General features: G+C 41.2%; 2 protein-coding genes across 5 annotated transcripts in view; one reads left to right on the forward strand and one right to left on the reverse strand.

Moving 5' to 3' along the window:
• The window catches only part of CMSS1 (cms1 ribosomal small subunit homolog), a 243,318-nt gene that overhangs the window by 83,417 nt on the left and 140,677 nt on the right, over window positions 1-19,224 (forward strand). The gene's annotated exons all lie outside the window — the stretch shown is intronic.
• The window catches only part of FILIP1L (filamin A interacting protein 1 like), a 208,078-nt gene that overhangs the window by 81,601 nt on the left and 107,253 nt on the right, over window positions 1-19,224 (reverse strand). For 2 of the 4 annotated variants that reach the window (XM_075436077.1, XM_075436069.1), the window contains exons 2-3: window positions 5,772-5,901; window positions 1,920-2,206 (exon numbers count right to left, since the gene is read on the reverse strand). The exons of the other annotated variants lie outside the window; for them this stretch is intronic. In XM_075436077.1, the coding sequence (XP_075292192.1) occupies window positions 1,920-2,189 (270 nt within the window). In that variant the 5' untranslated portion in view covers window positions 2,190-2,206; window positions 5,772-5,901. The remainder of the gene's footprint in view (window positions 1-1,919; window positions 2,207-5,771; window positions 5,902-19,224) is intronic. 4 annotated transcript variants of the gene reach the window in all.

The following is a 19,224-nucleotide window of genomic DNA, read 5'->3' on the forward strand; positions in this document are numbered from 1 at the left end:
GGAGGGGACAGAGTAGCTGCTGCGAGTATTGTGCTAATTGTCTCGAAGTCCCACTTCTAATGGTAATGCTCTTTCATGAGAATATCTGATTATGGGAATGTTTCCACTGTGAGGGAAACGTTTAGGTCACCACCTCCCATGGGCTGTGTCCATCTCCCCCCCCCCCCCCCCAATTACGGTGACTTAACTGCATGAACTGTCTCAAACATCCATTGTCTGCAATGGTCTCAGTTAAAACCAAAACGGAGTACGTGCTCAGCCTGGAAGGGTGGAATAGTAAGGGAGGAAATCAGAAAGAAGGATGTTATCGGGAGAGGGTAACGCTTTCAGTCTGACTGCTCTTGGCTGGAGCACTTCTGTATCCCTATTTGTAACTGTGTTTAAAAAAAAATGTAAAAGGATGTATTTCTAATACTTATCATTGGGGAAAAAAACATGGAAGAGTGATCCTTGTGCATCTTGAATGTTTTGGAATTGTAGAGTAATGGCATGTAACTTTGAAACTTAATTGTGGTTGGATTGACAGCTGATCTTCAGAGATTTTACTTGGCATTACAGGAGGTGGAAAATTAGGAATAAAAAATGACTTCTCACTTTTTTCAGTATAATGCTTCCTTTGGAATGTCAGATATGATTGAAAATGTTCATGTCAGGCTCATTGTTTTCCAGTTTCTCATTTCAGTCTGTTCTAGTTTTAAATCTTAAGAAATGAAGTGTGTATGTTTATGTGTAAGTATATATATTTATATTAAACAAGTGTAATGAACTGTGTGTGTAATATAAACATATAAAATATATACACACGCATCTCTTGAGAGGAAAAGAGGACTGTTTTGGAGGAGTGTGTGACATCTGAATTTTAATCTAAATTAAGAACGGGCAAGTGAGCAGGGAAGAAATGTTTCGCAAACGTGGAAACCATTCTGTTTGAATAGTGAAATGTTCTGTAGGAGTTTGCCTTGGATCTGCCCTCAGAGATTGGTACATCTATCAAATATTCATATTGCATGTGTGTTCTGTTAAGCATGTATGTATTGTTATGTAACTATATATGCATATATTAAGGATGGAACTACCCAGGTACTGTCTAGGTAATAAACTCTGAAAGCATGTGATACACCCATTTATGGCACTTTGGCCAGTTTGCTCTGCCCTCTGCCTGTAAGCAGTTTCAAGCGGCTGTCACTACTGTGCAGTCAGCCTGCCACAGCAGTGTTCTCCCTGCTCACTGGAAATCTGGTTCCCATTCACTGAAGTTACTTTCAACCAGGGTAGGCATCATTTGCCGCATGGCAGCTGGTTCCTTTTCTAGATAGAAAAATGCTCACTCCTCAAAATCCAGTATCTTGCGGGCTAAGTGGCATGCAGCACTTATGCTCCATATTATGAGAAATAAAATGGCTATTCTGATTTTTATAGCAAACAATGTTAGAGTACTGTTGAGTGAGTTACTTCTTGTGATCTGGCGCATAGGGATTCGTAGGGAGTAAAGCTCATGACTTCATAGGAGAGGGGGAGATAAAAAATAATTAAGTAACAGAGCTTAAAGGTCTATAGTGTGCTCTCCATATAGGTTTTACAGTGACAAATACTTTGTATTCAGAGTACTTAGAATGGGACAGCACAGTAGGAAAGTTTTATGAGTTCTCTGTTTTGAGAGTTCAATGAGTGTTTTTAGTGTGATGCACGCACATTGTTTGTAAATGTTATTTGTATTTTGGGGTGGTGTAAAAATCACCTCTTCTGGCTGGTAGCTGTACTAAGAGCTATAATTTGCTGTTTTATGTACTTTGCAGTTTATGTTTGTCCTTCTGTGTCAAATCAGGGTTTTTCCTTAAGAGGACAGCAGCATGTGTTTGTGGTGAGTGTAGGGGGGGAGTGTGTTTTAATCTGGGATGTAAAATAAAACAATAAATCACCTGTAATTCACCCTCGAGGATACTAAGAAGAAATAGCAAGTCATCACGAGAGAGATCCTCTCTTTTCTTGAAAGAACTTCTTTGTTTTTTCTCTGCCTTAGGGCTTCTTAGGATGGTACTGGTTTGGGCTACATCGTCCTTCTCCTTCTGCCGTCTTTGCATGCTTCCTCTCCCACTGTAACCAACCTCTTCTTTATGGTGGTCTTTTGGCCTTTGCTGGCTCAGCGTTGGTCTGGTTGGGTTTTCTGTGCTGTTACTTCTGGAACGCATGGTTTATATCTCAGAAGCTGAAGGAAGGTGGGGAAAAAAGTAATTGTTGTAACTAGCAGAGACTAAAACTATTACCATAATTTGTGGTAGGTATTATTCCCTCCAGACTGGTAGTTTTCCCTCCCACACCAGGCTATTTATCAGTTGACAAAAGCTGACAACCTCACGTAAGGCAGCAGGACTGGGCTGTGATCCTTGCTGGATGTCTGTAGTGAAGTGAGTCTAACTGGTCTTACGCAGTTGTAACGACTCCCTGCGCCGTGTCTGCAAAGGCAGCAGCTTTAGCAGCAGTACTGTGTGCACCACTGCAGACCACTTTTCCCATTTGAGAGACAGCACCTACCTCACCTTTCAGGTAGATACTTACTGTGACGAGGTAAATTTAGGTTTAGAAGGCTTTCCCTTGGAAGAGCTTTCTCTTCCAATTTCATAACGTCCCAGCCCTCATTACTCTGTGGCCAGGTTTTTGTTTTCCTTTGTCTCTTCAAAGGAGAGCACAAAAGTACTTGCATTCCCCATGTTTGGCAAAATGTAGGGGTTAGCACTTCCAGACTGCAAGGGGTAAGCCTGATCATAAACACCCACTCCCCAGCACAACCACCATCACCCCTAAAACCAAAGCACCTTGCTGATCCTGGTGTGTCTTCTCCCACTCACTGAACCATGTAATATGAAACCTTACTACTTCTCTAGCGCTAGACTCCAGAGGTGTTAGCACCTGGCCAAAGGGAAACCTGTCCTAACTAGGCCCCTTTGAAGTGCCACTGTTGAGTAAACATACTTTAATGCTTTTGCAGATAAATGACTAACACTGTATAAATATTGATTAACCTCAGGAACTCTGTTTTGCTTATCGCCTCTCAGATTAAGGTATGAATGGATTATAGTCCACCTCTACAGGAAAACTGTGGTCATGGATACCATCTAGCAGACAAAAGCCTGGTCATGTGATTCAAAGGTGAAATTAAACACGTGCAAAATACAAATAAGGCACAATTTTTCTTATTAAACAGCAAAGCTAATTGCTGAAAGGTCCAGAAAAATTGTTACAGCCTGTGTTAGGCAGGACATGATTGAGCTACTGCTTTTTGGCCTCACAAATCTGTAGCTGATTTCAGAGCTCCTCCTTCCCCCAGGTTCTGACTCTAAATCCTAAACTCTGTGACTGCACTCCTTAACTATGGTAATTTTCCACTGAACACTGCAAATACTTCCTTTTGTTGTTTTTCTGCAAGAACAGAGGAGGTGGAAGAAGTGTTTGGTTTGTAATGGATGATGGCTGAGAGTGGGGACATTTTATCAAAAACATTACAGGAAAAGCGAGTGAGATTTTCTATCATGCTGAAGTCTCTTCTAGTCTAATTTAAAGCACTCGTAGTAGCTTGTATTTTGTAAGAAAAACTTGTTTCTCTAGGTCTCCAAAAACCAAGGTGTGTCAGATTTGCTTGGCAGTGTGCACTGGAACCTGTTTTGTGAAGTTGTGCATCAACAGTGCCAGGTTAGGATGGGAGCTTGTTACAGTGCAGGCAGGAAACCGAGAGTTGTTGGTAGCAGGCCGGCAGTGATGTTAGCTGATGGTGATTATTTTAAGTTGGTACTCATCCTGTCCTTTCAGTTGAATGTAGTTTCTGTTTGTTCACTATGGTCTGGTTATTAGGCTTACTCATCTTTTGCATCTTGCTTACAGAGTACTGCTACTTTGGAAGAAGACCGTTGGTTTCCTTGGAGTGTAAAATGCTGAGAAGCCTGCTTGGCTTTTGCCTACCGTTAATGGCTAATGTTTATAAAATCAAATGCAGGAATTGAGTTAAATCAGGTAACCTGAACGCACTCTGAGCTTGTCCATGTGCTTTGATGTCGCAAGCACAGGGTGCTATGAAATGCATAAATAGTCCACAAAGTCCTGGCACTTTACCCCTCATGTATGCCAGGTACAGCAGCAGTCTCAGCTGGACATCAGGCTACTGTCAAACTTGTTGACAGCAAGTGTCAATATGGCCTTCCTTGTAGAAGGGAAGAGGAACAGTGCATAGGGAAGAGATTCGTGCCTGTTCAAGCTTTTTAAGTTGGCTGCACCTGGAAACAGAACCCTGAACTTGAAAGGACAGTAGTCTCAGCGATCCTACCAAGAAGGATGCCCTCCCACATGTTTTCTCCTACACTGTGCAGATGCTGTTGGCGTCCAGGCTGCGTGCCACACGCAGTTTTCACAGCTGCAGAGGGCTAGCTGTGACTCCCTTTTAATCTTGTCATGCCCACTTCTTAATCAGGTAGATCAGTCCTTATTGCACTAGCAAAAGGTACTTGGTCCCTGAGGCCAGCTGACCTGCCAAAGAGGTCACCCTCCTATGGAGATGGCACCTTTGCAGGGTCCCAGACTGGAATTTGCTTTTTTGCTTGTTGAGCAGAGTTGTTATATATGTTTTACCTGCATTCTGTTCTGGCATTGCTGAATACCAGTGCCTGCTATTGAATCTGCTAATGCAAATATTTATCAGATTTAGCAATTAGCATGAATGATTAGAGATTGAAGTGGCATACTAAATGTATGCTTTAAGCACTTTTTTTATTGGTACTTGAATGTAGCTGAAGAGAGGCACAAACACTCCGGTATTAGTAGGCTGCTTTATTAATGTGTTCTTTCTCTCTTGATTTATTTAACCCTTCTTATTACCTATGCATTGACTGACATTATTTGTAGTGTTTTCTATTCGCATACAGGTGCTAGTGCTAATGTGGTCATCAAAGGATGCAGGTATGAGTAACAAAAGGGCCTTTCAAAGCTTCAAATGACTGCAGACAGTGTAGCTGGTGGTGCAGCAAGCAAATCAGGACCTCAGAAATGCACAAAAATAAACTTCCCCTCCACCTATCTTGAAACTCCTCACCACCTTCAAATTGTCAGACCCACTAGATGTGGCAGCTTTTAAGGGACTAACCCTGGAAGTGCACCTGACGTTTTGGACAGAAGATCAGCTGCCGTGTCATGCACTTGCACCATGACAGAAAGATGATCTGTTCCAGTCCAGAGGATGGGGCTTTTCTGCGATGTTATTAAGCCCTTGAATGGCCCTAGCCTAACATTCAAGATAGAAGCTGTGTTGGCTGAAATTTTGCAGCTGTGTGTTTCGGTGCGTTAGGTTATTTTTTACTTTGAACAACTCTTTCCATGTTCTTGACACTTAATGAAGAGCAACTTTTTTTTTTCTCCTTCAAGGTAAAAATGTTAATAGTCTCGTAAAATTTGTGGATATCAGTTGTCCGATGGCACTCAAAAAGGTGTCTCATCCCTCCTGAGCCCAGGGTCTCGGGATTAGACTAGGGAGTAGAAAATTTGCCTTTTTGCCTATCCATGTCTTAGCCAGTTTTCACTTTGAATTACATATTGATGGGGTCTGGGTACAAGAAAACTGTCTTGCAAAAAAGAGGTAGGCAAGAAGTGTCCCTTCATGTAACAGGGATCGTGGTTTCTATGGTTTCTCCTGGAGGACTGACTCTTGCATCTTGTGGCAAACTTCTGTGTAGAAGCTAATTTAAGCCCTGTTTCTCTGTACCACCAAGAAGGATGACAATATAACATACCTTAGAAAACAGTAAACAACAACTGCTAAGAAAGAAGAAACGAGGTGAGAAGATTTGGTTGGGTGAGTGTGCCTTGCGCTTGTGATCTTTCTTCTGTTTCCGATCTATTACTGTACCGCAGGAACTGTAGCTACATGAACAGAAGAAACAAGGATACTTGTCAGCATTCTCATATGATACAATCTATGCAATATCTGCTTGCATCAAAAATAAAAGAAGATTGAAAGGGATCATCCAGATCATGAAGTCACATTTCCTTAAATCACAGCCCACCATACAGTGGGTACTTAATAAAGATTAGTTTACTGTGAGTCTGCTAATTGAAGAACACAAGGCCTGTGTTCTGCACTGTTGTGCTTTCCTTCACATGATGCAGTGTCTGTTTTACTGAAGATTTTGCAGTGGTGTCTTGTTTGAAGTCACAATTTGATGGTTCGCAAGCTCATCAGATTCAGTGCTGCTTGGTAGACTAGTTCCAGGTTTGAAATTGAGTAAGGGTAGGTTACATTGAAACATTCTAGTAAATCAAATTATTGCAAATAACATACTCAGCAAAGTTTGAATCTGCTCTCAGTGTTCGTGTTCTTGTTCTTTTTATAGTTAGTTTTCTGTTCTGCTTTTTAAAGAGCTTGCTTATTGCTGAACCTGTATGCTGTCCTTCTGCATATAAAGGAGAAATTTTCCTCTCCTTGGTGATGAGCAAGTAATCTGAGGGATCAAAAGATACTTCCCTGAAGAGCCAGATGAATAACTGACCAAATGTTTCTATGATGTTAACTTGGTCTCCACCCTCTCAATCATATTCTGAAAGAGATGAAACTGCATTTGTCTCTTTGGCAGCAGTGAACAAGCAGGTGGTTCAGAAATCCCTGCACTTTTGTGGGAAAGACTGAAATATCCTTCAGAGATGACTTCACCACAGACACCGTAGGGTTTTAAGAGACATCAATTTTTTTTTCCCGTCTATTTTTCCCTTTAGTGTTTTCTCTTTAGTCAGTGGCTGACTTATGAGCTAACAAAATCCCTCGCAGGACCAAATCTTCCGTTAATCTCAGGGTAAGGATCCCGAATAGTTGAGAACTTGCCGTTTCTTCCAAAAATCCGTGACTAAGCAAGGAATTACGTCTTTCTGTTTTTTAACATTCCCTTAAAGGGATATGGCAATGCTTTTGATTTGCTGAAATTGATAGGACTTCTACCAACAGACAGACTTTTAAAAGGAGTTGAGATGTGATTGCTCAGCATGCCAGTGTAATGGGATAGCGCAAAGCACATCATGTCTTTTGGAAAGAGATCTGCAACCCTCTGCCCAGCACGATGAATGTAGTTTGGGGCAAGAAAAAAGGTGGTCTCACCTGAATTGCTATGGGGCTACAGGACATTTCTTCCTTTCTTGTGCAGCAAAAGCTTATCTAAAGCATCACGTTCAGCTTAGTGCCACACATACATGCCTAAGGAGAAATTAATCTGCTGTCCCTGTTCTTCTGCTTTCTTGTGTGGATGCATGCCAGGTAGTTTCTCGGCATGGGAAGGGGCTTTTGGCTAGGCCGCATCATGTCCTCCACTAGAGAAAGCAGCAGGTTTGTCTTGTTCTCCTTCTGTAGTCCTGGTGTGGCCTGTGGGCCAGCAATTGAGCAGTGCTGAAGCACGGGAGAAGATGAATAGTCCTCTTATTAACGGAAATCCTAGGATCTGGCCATTTCACAGCATCAATGAGCCTTTTCTGGAACTGGTGCCTTCTGACAGAATGTGTTGAGGACTTGCATCCTTCTCTTGAGTGGGAATACATTGCTTTGTGGTAGATTTGGACCACTTCCAAAGATACAGCCCTTCCTTTTGGGTAGACTGCTTTAGTGTTTTCCTGGAAACTGTTTGCAGTGGCTTCTATCCAGAGTGATGGTCTGTTGTACCATGGCCAACTATCTCATTCAGGCTGTGCTTTTATTCACAGTAGACTCTTGTGCTGTTTGGTGCATAGGCTGGGCGATAAGTGAAAAGAGGCTTCTTTCCTTTAGTGGGTTCTTCACCCAGGGACTCTGGGATAAGTAAGTGTTTCTATCCTGGCAAGGAAACTGCAAGATTAAGCTGTTTATCTGGGAAAGCTGATGCAGTAGTGCTTACCTGTGTAGCCTGATGCATCTGTTGGCATGCTGAGTTGCAGGGAGTCAAGCAGGGGAAAGACAGTAGATTAGATGTTTGTTTCCCCTCTCGTGGGATCTTGTCAAATTTTGGTCTTTGAAGCCCTTGGGGATCCTGCAAGAACAGCAGTGACTCAAATGGGAAGAAAATCTGGATTCAACAGAGGCTGTAAATGCTCCCAGACAGGAAAAGTACATGGTTGAGAATCGGATGTCATTTTTCTGCTGGTCATGGTTTATGATCACCTCACCAGAACTCAGTTTTCTCATCTGCTGGAGACAGGGAACCTCTTCTGAGACAGTAAGATGCCTTTTGGACTGTGGTAAGAGAGTTGTCATGTTACTCTGCTGACAGTAAAGGTACTGTGAAATTTCCACGATCTGTTGTGTCCTCCTCCGCCTTCCAGTCCTGTAGTGTTTTCTACATATGCAGTGACTGTAGTTAGGCAAGATCTTCCCAAGTCCGTTTTGCATATGAGGTCTGTACAGGCTTACAGTCATCTTAAGAAGGCTGTGTCTGTGGGAGGTTTCCACTAGGTCCTTTTGAAGAATGTATCTGTGTCAGTTGTCTGTTGTTTCAGTGTTGGTGTGTGAATTTGTGATCCGGTCTTCACTCTTGTAACGTCTCTAACTACACATATATATGTATGTATGTGTGTGAATATATGCACACACCCCACACAATTTAGTGCCTGGAAGTAGAGAAAAGACCCTGTACTGTGTGGCCAGTTGCCGGTTTTGTGGCTCTGAGCTCAAGGGCCCTTCCTGTAGATTAACCGATCTCAGCTCATCTCCTGCTGAGGCTCAGGTGGTGGTTGCCCATCTATTTGAGTTCATACTGTGGTGGTTGAAAGCACGCCTATTCACAGTGCTCTGCGTGAAAGCATAAGCTGCTTGCTTGGAACATACTTGAAATTTTCATATTGGGAAAATATGGTTAGGAATGTATCCTCCGGTTAGGAGATGTCAAACCTTGTTCTAAGCAGGGTTTTTCAGATGTTGCATAAAACCAAGTGGTCTGGGCACTAGACCATATCATGAGGATCCATGAGAAAATCAAGAGTTTGGGCTCCCTGCTGTATCATGTAACAGTTCTCTGGCAAAACTGGGTAGCTGTTCTGAAATCTGAAATGAAGACCTGGATTCCACAGAGGTTCCAACTTCGAAATCAGTACTTTGAGTGTTTTCTGACATGGGCTGATTTTCCCTTGACTCTGGGCATATCCTGGAACAGCTTCTGACTGTAGTTAACACTCAAAGGCACTCGCATCACTTTTTCCTCCTGCTAAACCCTTCTTCTCTCTCCTCCGCAGGAATTCAGCTCTCTTCCTTTGTGGTCCAGCATTTTGCTAAGTTGATGGTAGTCTTAGAAAATTACAGTATATTTACTACATTGTATGTATATAGTTTATGTAGCAGATAGGTTAGCATAGATTAGTTTGAGGTGAGGTACTTCGCATGCCACAAGGCCCCAGTGTGCAGCTGAGGTTTTATTTTTAGCGGGAGAATGACTCTGAAGTCGTGTGTGCCCCATAGCTTCAATGTGCTGCTGCAGGGCAACAACACTAGTATAATCCCGTGTTTTAATAGGTTCAAAAGGTTAAAGAGGAATCAAAATAGCTAGAACTTCTTTAACTTTCGACTTCTGGGAATTGAGGGCTCTGGGGAATGTTAGGCAATTATGCTGAATCGCCTCGGAGAGATTAGTACAGGGAACTCTCTGTCTATCTGCTTCCTTGGGTTTAGGGTTTCTTTTTCTTTTTAAAGTAAAATGTTTCACACTCATTTAGTAATTAGACACAAGAAGTGGATTATTTAGAAGGATTAGTGCAAGAGATATTTTTGATGCATGTGAAAAAATGTGACTGTACCGTCAGACAGATCTAAGTGTTTGAAAAGGTAAACTCTGCAATAACGTATCATCTGTTTCTCTTTCTAAATAAAAAAGTGAATCTTGCAGTTGTCTGTATGACAGATTTTTATTGCTGAAGTATACCGAAATAAAACTCAGCTGCTCCAATATAAATTACATGAATTTGCTTTCCAAGTATAGATTTTTCTCTTTTTTATGAGCATAAGAAACAGTTAACGTTATTTAATACAGTGCTTGTGGTTTAATACTTATTATTCAGCTGCTGTAATTTTGGCTCCAATATATAATTACTCTATAATAACAGCATTATGCAAAGTGAAAATTGGAAATAGTGCTACATGAAAAGAAAATGTTCTGCTTAGGAATTGTGCATCTAAACTCATCCTTTTTCCTGAGTATCTTGAAATTAACTGGACTGTAGACATTTACATAGCAGGATAATTCAGCACCAATTTAAGCTAAGTACTGTAGTATGTACAACCAAGTATATATTTAAAAATAAAAAAAAAAAGGCATGAAGAAGGTGTATAGAAAGAAGTACTAATGGAGCCTGGTTTTCTGTAGATCTATGCCTGTAGAAAGGCAAAGGCAGCAGGTACTATGGCTGAGTTTGAATCCCACATTTCAGTTTTTCCCCATGGTGACTATCTCTCAGCTGTTTCTGCAGGTACCAGTTTCCCTGAAATCTGTAGAAATGTCAGTATCTTGACCTCTCACTCTGGCTTCTTTGAAACTGGCAGTGGTTCAGGACGGGACCCCTGGGTAGGCAAAGCGCACAGCCTCGGGGCCACAGGGAAACAAGCTCAGGCTGTCTTTGGGAAGAATACACTGGAAAATTTGGTTGGCCTTTTCGCAGAATAATCTGTTATGGGGGTACTCATGAAGCTGAAGCGTGGTGTATTCAGACTTGTGAAACAAATAGGTTTTTGCATGCTGTGTAACATGTTTCTGTAAATCCCACAGGTGATAGCTGAAGTAGGGTATGTGAGGACTTGAGAAGGGGCTAGCTGTGTGTTTGTAATGTAACAATATGCAAGACTGAAAACAGGAAGAAAAAAACCCAAACCAGAAGCTTTTAGGTTTTGGGTTTCAGGGTAGGCTAAAGTTTTCTGTATAAGTCACACATCTTCTGTCTACTGAAGGATAGGTTTGTTGTTGGGTTTTTTTTTTCATGGGAACTTTACTGAAGATTTTTACTGTCTTTTACGTTTTGCAGGTTATTGATCTGATCTAGTTCGTACATTCATAATCTCATTTCTGATTCCTTCACATGAGAGCCATGCACCTCTCGAGTCAATACCTACGTTTCTGGCTTTTGCTTTCCCCCATCCTTCTAGAGACTTACTAAATGAAATCTTACAGAGGCCCTGGTCAAGATTGGTATCTCCTTCTGCCAAACATGGTACAAGCATACCTGAAGGTGTTGTCCCAGCAGTGGAATTAATGCTGGGCAAGTAAATGACAGTTTTGGCAGGGTTTAAAATCCAGGGGAAGTTTCTCAGTGCTCAAGACTCTCTAAATGCTCTGTGTGTTTGCTTGTCTCCCAGCTGGCAGGTACACGCCCTTTTTTTTTTTCCCCAGGTTGAACATGCTTTTTGGTAAATGGGGAACCCGCAAAAAGCAGCTGTTTGTGACTTCCTGACAATATACATTATTGCCCATGCTTCTTTTGCTGTCCTCAGCAGATCTGATGTAGCCAAAATGCCGTCATTGTGTGGTAATCTTATAAATATTTCAAGGTCGAGTTTTGTGATATGAGGTTTTTAAAAAAATCCCATTGTTATAGCGTTCCCTCTCACTTCCCAAAACTTCCTGTCACCCCCAAAATGGGAACATTTAATGGTCTATTTTAATAATCTAAATAGAATTAAAATACTGTCAATTTTTCTTCTGATGTTTTTAGTAGCATGACAGATCTCTTAATTTTAAAACTCTTTTTCAAAGTAATAAGAAGTAAAAGACAAATAGAATGAAGAGAAGTCTAAGAATAAAAGACAAAAGATGTTCACACAGTCCAGTGCAGTTTTTGCATCTCTGATTTCAGTGATTAACTTTTCCTACACATATGCCCAGGAGTGTGCAAACATGACTTCTCTGGCCAGTGTGTCTTCTGGAACATGGTCCTTCCTTTCTGATGGAAGGTAAACTGACCCTGAAAAAGAAGTGCTTGTGACAAACTGTCTTGTTGTGTGCCCTTAAACTCTCTGGTAATGTGTTATAAGGCCATTTTGAAACACAGCCTATAATCACAACTCTGCAAAAAGAATCTAATTGAAGAAAGAAAATATTATTGTATTATTAGCTGTAATAGCTGTGGGCAGAAGAGAAGCAAGAAACCAGTGGTATTTCTTGTATTTCAGTGTGTGCCTGTGTGTGTTTCTAGATACGCACACAGAACATTTTAAAGAATATGTTTGTGTACCAAGCCTGTGTCTGTGTAATTCTTTTGTGCTTGGCGCCGGTGGCAAATACAAAATATTTGTCTTTTATAAGCTTTCAGCAGAAGAGCAGTAGTATACAGAGTTGAAGTACCTTGCTTTTGTTTTCAATGAAAAATGTGTGGTTAGTAAGCAAGAATTATCTAGTGTATGTTATCTAGCGTAAGTTGTTACCCCACGGTAGTTGGTCTGGGTATCCAAGACCTAAACTTCTTAACCAACTTCTTAACCCTTGCCGTCATCCCCATTTCCATTTTATTAATTTTTTTTTTATCTGCTTGGTATTTGCATAGAGTACCATACATCCATGAGTCGTGAAATAGACAGCAGAGACCACAGTGAGGACTACAGAATAAAAATGTACACCTTCAAAGTGAATATATATTAATTTTCTTCAAGGGTATTTTTGACAAGCATAGCTTTGTTGAGACATTTCTTTGTGTGGGAGTGTTCGCCTCAGCATTGCTTTTCCCCACACATGAAAATAAACCACAGACTGTTAAATATCCTGAGAAAAGTCTTCAAAGGAAGATCAAAAGTCTTTACTAATGTCTGAGGAAGCTGCATGGCTGCCTCTCTTGTGAACTCACGTCTACGGAGAGCTGGCTAAGACAATCAACATCATTATTCCACTGATTTGATCATTTGCAACCTACTCTGAAAGGAGATGCCTTCCTTGGAGAGGGAGGAGGTGGGGGAATCCACAGATGCCCCCTATTTTTACCAAGACAGACAGGAATAAAACAACTTTTCAAAAACAACTCTGTTGTTTTTCCCACTATATCGTGTGGGATGCTCTAGTTGAAACAATTGTCTTTGGCAGTACATGTTCAGGAGTTCTGTGAGTTGACTGACATTTTTAAATACAGAATTTTATCTGCTTTTGTGGCTATTGAAGTTACATGAAATGTTCAGATATGGCTTTGAGGACTTCGCAAAATATTGTATGTCTGATTTTTTTGTTTGTTTGCTTGATTGGTTGGTTTTGGTTTGATTTGTCCAAAAATCTCTCTTCATCTGGTTTTGTGTCTAAGCAACACAGAACACATACTACCCAAGCTTTGAGAGTTTGTGATCTTTTGCCTAATCTGGAATTCTTCACCTGTAGACAGCTTTCAGGAAAACGGATTAATTTTTGTTCTTCCTAAGCACTGCGTTTCCTTTCTTACGTTTTTCTTAATGTCTGCTTGCCTTCATGAACTTCATCTTCTATGCTTCAGACCAAATCCTTACATGCTGTCTGATAGCAGAAAGTACTTAACTCATAGAAGCTGTTGAGAATAGCATTTCTCTTTTAAAGCAGTTTACTGGTTTTGTCACGCTGGCACTAAGCATCTGTGAACAACAGGTAGGTCTTAAGGCTTATGTCTGAACCTAGGATTTCAGAGTTGTTGGTATGGCATTTTTGTGTTTGCTTGTTTGGATTTTTGTTTGGTGTTGTTTTAAACCAAATTTCTTCATACCATCCCCATCTATGACTATATTCTGCTGCTGTCTAGGAATTGGACAGTAATCTTTCATTGGTTTATCTGATCAGAAATTGAATCACTCAGGTTGCTTTTTTCCTTGGATTTCAGGGTTTCCTTTTAGCTGTGGACTGGATTTTCTATATAGTTCAGATCTTCATTGCATTCCATGTGTGGTACTTTGTGTTCCTATAGCTGGGGAAATACTGAGTTTTGCTTTGTGTTCTGTAATACAAAACCAGTGTGAGCATGTTGTTATTCTCTTTGCTTTTTTTCCCTCATTAATGGCAATACCAAAGTATGTAACAGCAGGCTAACATATTTTTTTTCTGACTGAAACAATCTTTAGTTGTGCAAGAAATCTGCTCTGGCATTTTCCTCTTCCAACGGCAGCTACAAAACAGCAACATGCAGTCGACAGTGGAAGATTCCTCGCCCCACTGCCCATGCCCATGTTCTCCATTCTCCATCTTCTATATCCAAGAGAAGAATTTGGATAAATTAGTTAAATACTCTAAATCATTTGTTCCAAGGAGTTCAGTGTAAACAAAATCCCTCTCAGATCTCCAGGCCTTTCACTGTAACCTTTCTATGCAGATTAGACCTTATTTCCTATGGAACAGAGGTTTTGGATTTGGGGTTTTAGTGAAGGGAAGGGATACCACCGTTGGGGCGAATGGCGCGAGTTCCCTCCTCGCCTCTGAGCCAGGAGTACTGACTGGCAGTGCCCTGTATCCCCCTCATCCAACCCCTCAAATGCTGCCTGTGGCCTCTCACACAATGACAAGTTGCATGGGTTTCACAAGACTGCCCTAGGGTCACAAGATGCTCCGAAGAAATTTTGAAAACTGGAGTTTCTAGACTTGGGTGGAAGTGGAAGTCAGTATTGCGTTCATGTTTTGAATCAAAATCTCTTTTTTGCAACAGGAATGTGGATTTCTGCTTTTTGTTGTTTTGGAGGCTTTCTCATTTGTTTTCTTTGGCTTTTATTATTCTTTTGTTTTGTTCTTATTTATATTGGTTCTATCTGTTAATTTTGTGGCAGCAGGATTTTTTTAGTTATCTGATGCATGTACACCTCTGCACAAATGAACACAAAGGAAACATGGGCTTCCAGGAGGATTCTCAAGTCAGGGTTGTAGTTCGTTTTTAGTTTTTGAAGAATTTTTTTTTGTAAAGATTGATTGTTGCCTTAAATAAGCCAAAGTAAAATTACAACTTTGAGTGGTGGCTTATATTTTTTATATTGTTCATATTAATTGGTGATTGTGGCTATATGCGTCTGCCAGGAAAATATGAAAAGCACGATATTTGAAAAGTTACTGTACGCAGTGAAATTAATTTTTGTATGTGTTCAGATTACAGGTTTTACTAGCCATGACATTCGTTATTATTTATTATAATGGCTTACAGTTTTGGACCTTCAGCTCCCGTAGGAGTATGCCCTGCTCTGATGATGCAACTTTGGAAAATGCAATAAAAATGCAGTGGAAACCGCAGATTTCTAATGGGAGGTTTTAAAGCAGTGAAGTTAAATTGCCACTTTGCAGGAAAAAGGAAGGGGAGTGGATGTCAGTGAGTCAGGTAGATGTACCTCCTCTGTGCCCCTGGCTATGCTTTCCTTTTTCCCCCCTTGTTTGAAATTTGGTCTTGAGGCCATCATCTGTGCTTTGGCATAGGGCAAGCGGAGAAAACTTGTATTTTCCTTGCATTGCTACATAAGGACCCTGCAGTTTTGCTACATGAGGTTCATGCGTAAAGGCAAATGTCGATTTGTGGCTGCAGCTGTGACTTCACCCTGGGTTTGATTATACTGTAGCTGAGTCCCTGGGGGAGAGGGCAGGGCACGCTGGAGAGGTGGCTTGGGGCACAGACTGCTGTTTGTTCCTCTCTTTTCAAGTTTTTCACATGTTCAAATACAATATGGCTGTTGCCAGCTGCTAGCCCAGTGGCTAGTGGGTGCTAAGGAAAGGGATTTTGCAGATGTAAATGGATGCATCTGTACGAATATTTTACAAAATTCTCATGTTCAGATTGGTCTTAAGGGAACAGGAAAATCTGAATGTCTTCTTCCCCATCCCCACCCCTCCCCTCTAAAGGTCTCTCTGAAAAGCTTGTTTAAAACACCTCTTTATCCTTTTGGAAGAATGGTAATTAAAACCAAAGCAAAATCTTCGTGTTACCCTGCTTAGCTGCTTGGCACCAGTTGTCCTGTGTTTTGCTGGAGCTCTGTTAGGTGTGTGTTGGTGCTGGAGAGCCTTGCAGAAAGCCTGTCCTCCTGCTTCTGTGGTGGGCAGTGTCAAACAGCATGGAATGAGGCAGAGGCAAGGTGGGACCTGAGGGATGCAGTAGGTACCCTTCTGCTGCTGGTGTCCAATGCTGCAGTTACCAGTGGAAGATCTGGGAAGGAACCGCTCCCTGAGCAGCAGGAGTCATAAATGGGTTGATCTGCCAGGAGAGTCCTGTTGGAGTTGCTTTTTTCGGTCTCAGTGGCAATTATATGGTGTTCCTACTGGTGTTTTCCTGGCAGCTGAGGACAGGTCTGCAGTTTTTTTGGTGTGTTAAGGAGGGCATGGACAGGTGACTATGAATGTTTGCATTTAACATGCAAGTCCTTCCTAGCGAAGCATGGAGTTGTATCCTGCAGCCACAGAGGGCCTCCTTAGAGCTGCTGCTTAGTAAGACTTCACTGAAATTATTTCATTTGAAGCTAATATTTAGCTCCTGAGAGCACCATACCTCTTCTGCACATAAATAGTGCTCATTTGTAGTACATTAAGTCAGCGGATTAATGCTGCTTCTCAAAGTCCCTGTGCACCTCATCGTCTGAGCGTATCCTCCTAATTCTGTGTTATATAGGTACAGACATCTCTCCTAGACATACATGAAAAAGACACTTCCTGGACAAATTTCTGACAAGTAAGTTTGTTTGTGAACAATTGCTTAGCATTAAAACACAAAAAAATTCCAAAGGAGCCCCGCATTTGATTTTGGAGTAGTTGTAAAGGAGTGATTTTAACACAGGGCAGGTGTGTGTGTAGTGATCGTATGTTCCCACGCATTAGTAGTGTTTACCTTCTTTCTCCAAAAGGAGAATTTTTCTTAATGCTCTGTTCCGATCAATGCTGTTTTGAGTGAGTGAATAAATATTTTATAAATGTTAACAGTAGAGTGGATTTACCTTGATTAAGATGATACACAGCCCTGGACAGCTAGTTGTTCCTGTATGTGCAAGCAATTCTATCTGAGGAGCAATCACATATCCTAACACTCCCCTGACACCAAAATGTTAATTTTGCAGCTCAAATAAATTTCAGGAGATAAAGGAAGGGAAAGGCTTCTAAATGAAAGGCTAGAGAATCTGTCCTGCCTCATTTAATACCAAAAATCCAGTAAACAGCAGAGTGCATGTGGTGGGGTTCTGTGAGCTTTCCTTGTGCAGGCAGGCCCATTAAAGTCTGCGGAGCTGCTTGTGTGAGATTGGATTGCAGGGCTGGGCACTGTATTTTGTGATTGCTATTGGTAGTACAACTCTGAGTCCATGCATTTTCTTCTAAGTTCAGTCTGCCCAGTCTCAAAATGTAGCATTTTTAAAAGTCTGTTGTTATCACAAACTTATTCATTAATAAAGGAAATAAATCTAGAGACAGTAACATGTTTTCTTCTTACTTTAAAGTTTAGTAATTTTCTTGCCGTATAGCCCTAAAAAAGAAAAAAAAGGGGGGAAAAAAACCCCCACAAAACAAAACTTAAAATTCACTTGGATAGGAGAGGGAAAGGTATATTGATGATACGTGAAAAGTAAAACTGACTGTCCAGTTTGGCTTTTACGGTTAGAACTGAAGGATAAATAAGGACGAAATGCCTGTGTATGGTAACAAGGAGGTAGGTTGTGGCTCATAACACTGATATTAATAATGACACCAATGCTATTTTATAGTGCACGTTCATCACTATTTTCTTACCTTGCATAAGCCTAAGACATACTGTGTAGATTTATCCTCAGAGTATTCGCATAGTGAGATTGGTTTTATCAGAATTTCAGCTTCATGCAAATTAGAGCTGCAGAGCTGAAACTTACCCGTCTCTGAGGTTAGTTGGTGATTTCTTTAGAATGCAAATGGTTATGGGCAACTGCTTCAGTGGTAAATAGTGCTTAAGCATCAGGATATGTTTCAGGAAAGTGAATCAAACTGGAATCGTTTTGACTTGTCTTTCTACGATTTCTAAAATTTCTAAGAAATTTTTTTTGCTGCCCATCAAGAGAGTTAAGTAAAGTCTGGTTTTGAAAGCAACCTTTTGCAAATAATATGTTCTAGTTTAGTGTTACTTTGTTTGAAAGATGATACTTACAACTTCTTAATGTCCTATTTAGGTCCTAGACAAGGTTCTTAAATGCCACTGAAAAAAATACCCAAGAGTGGTCATTCAGAAACCTGGTCATCTTTACTGTACTGCATCTGCATCGTGCATTTCAAAATGAAGTTGTTGCAAAGAAGGTGTTACAATGCCCTGCATTTTTTCATGGTCTGAACTATGAGAAAAACCTTGTGGCAAATTCTTGTTCTTGTGGTGTTCTTCATATATCTCTTAAACCAACATTATCCCAGTTGATATCCTTTATGTTCTGTGATCAACAGCATTTGTCAGAGATGTATGATTTCGAAAGATTTGGATGAGATATAATTCAGTTTAGCAGGCTGAACTTGATCATAAATGATTACTATTGTTCAGGGCCCGTAAAAATAGTTTGGAGGCTTAGTCAGAACTACAGTAATAAATGTAGTGAGCAAGCTTTGAAAAAAAATATTAAGAACAGGATCCTGTGAAGTTATACAGGCCACCTGTGCAAGACGTAACCCTGTGGAGATTTAAGGCCGCCTTCCCAAAGGGCTTGTACAATGCTTGTGAGAAATAGCTTTGTCAAATTTGCAGCTGCCTTGTTAAGCCTGGACCCTGGTCATCTGCTCCCCGGCTCGGCAGGTACCGCAAAGGCAGCGTTTCAGCCATCATCTAACCCCTGAGCAGTGGTACTTGCCAGCGCTGCTTCGGGGGGTACGACGGGCCCTTGCCGTGCCCCCAGCCCCGGGGCAGGCAGCCCTGCCTGGCTGCAAGCAGAGCTCAGAGCACCTTCCTCCGCACCTGCCACACCACTGCCCTGGGATGGAGGGACCGGAGTATCTGTCCGGAGATGCCCTTGGCAAAATGTGTGTACAACAGTTTCGGGGAAGTGGCCGCCAGTGTTGGCGTTTCATCTTTGTTTTACGGAAGCTACATGTGCAGGTTGAACTGGACAGAGCATCTGGAAGCCTGTGAATAACACTTTGCCTTACTGTGGGACATGAATAAGGCTCCTGTGTATTTACATATACATTTTAAAACATATATGTATTTTATGTAAGTACTACATACATATGCAGACTTACTCAAATGTGAGGGAAATTGTAAGGGATGAGACCGTGATACCTTGTAGAAAAATGATGATGGGATTTTTGTCCAGAATCGGGTATCTTAAGATAGGTGATTGCTTTCAGATAC

The sequence above is a fragment of the Opisthocomus hoazin genome, chromosome 1 (genome assembly GCF_030867145.1).
Source record: "Opisthocomus hoazin isolate bOpiHoa1 chromosome 1, bOpiHoa1.hap1, whole genome shotgun sequence".
Taxonomy (NCBI): domain Eukaryota; kingdom Metazoa; phylum Chordata; class Aves; order Opisthocomiformes; family Opisthocomidae; genus Opisthocomus; species Opisthocomus hoazin.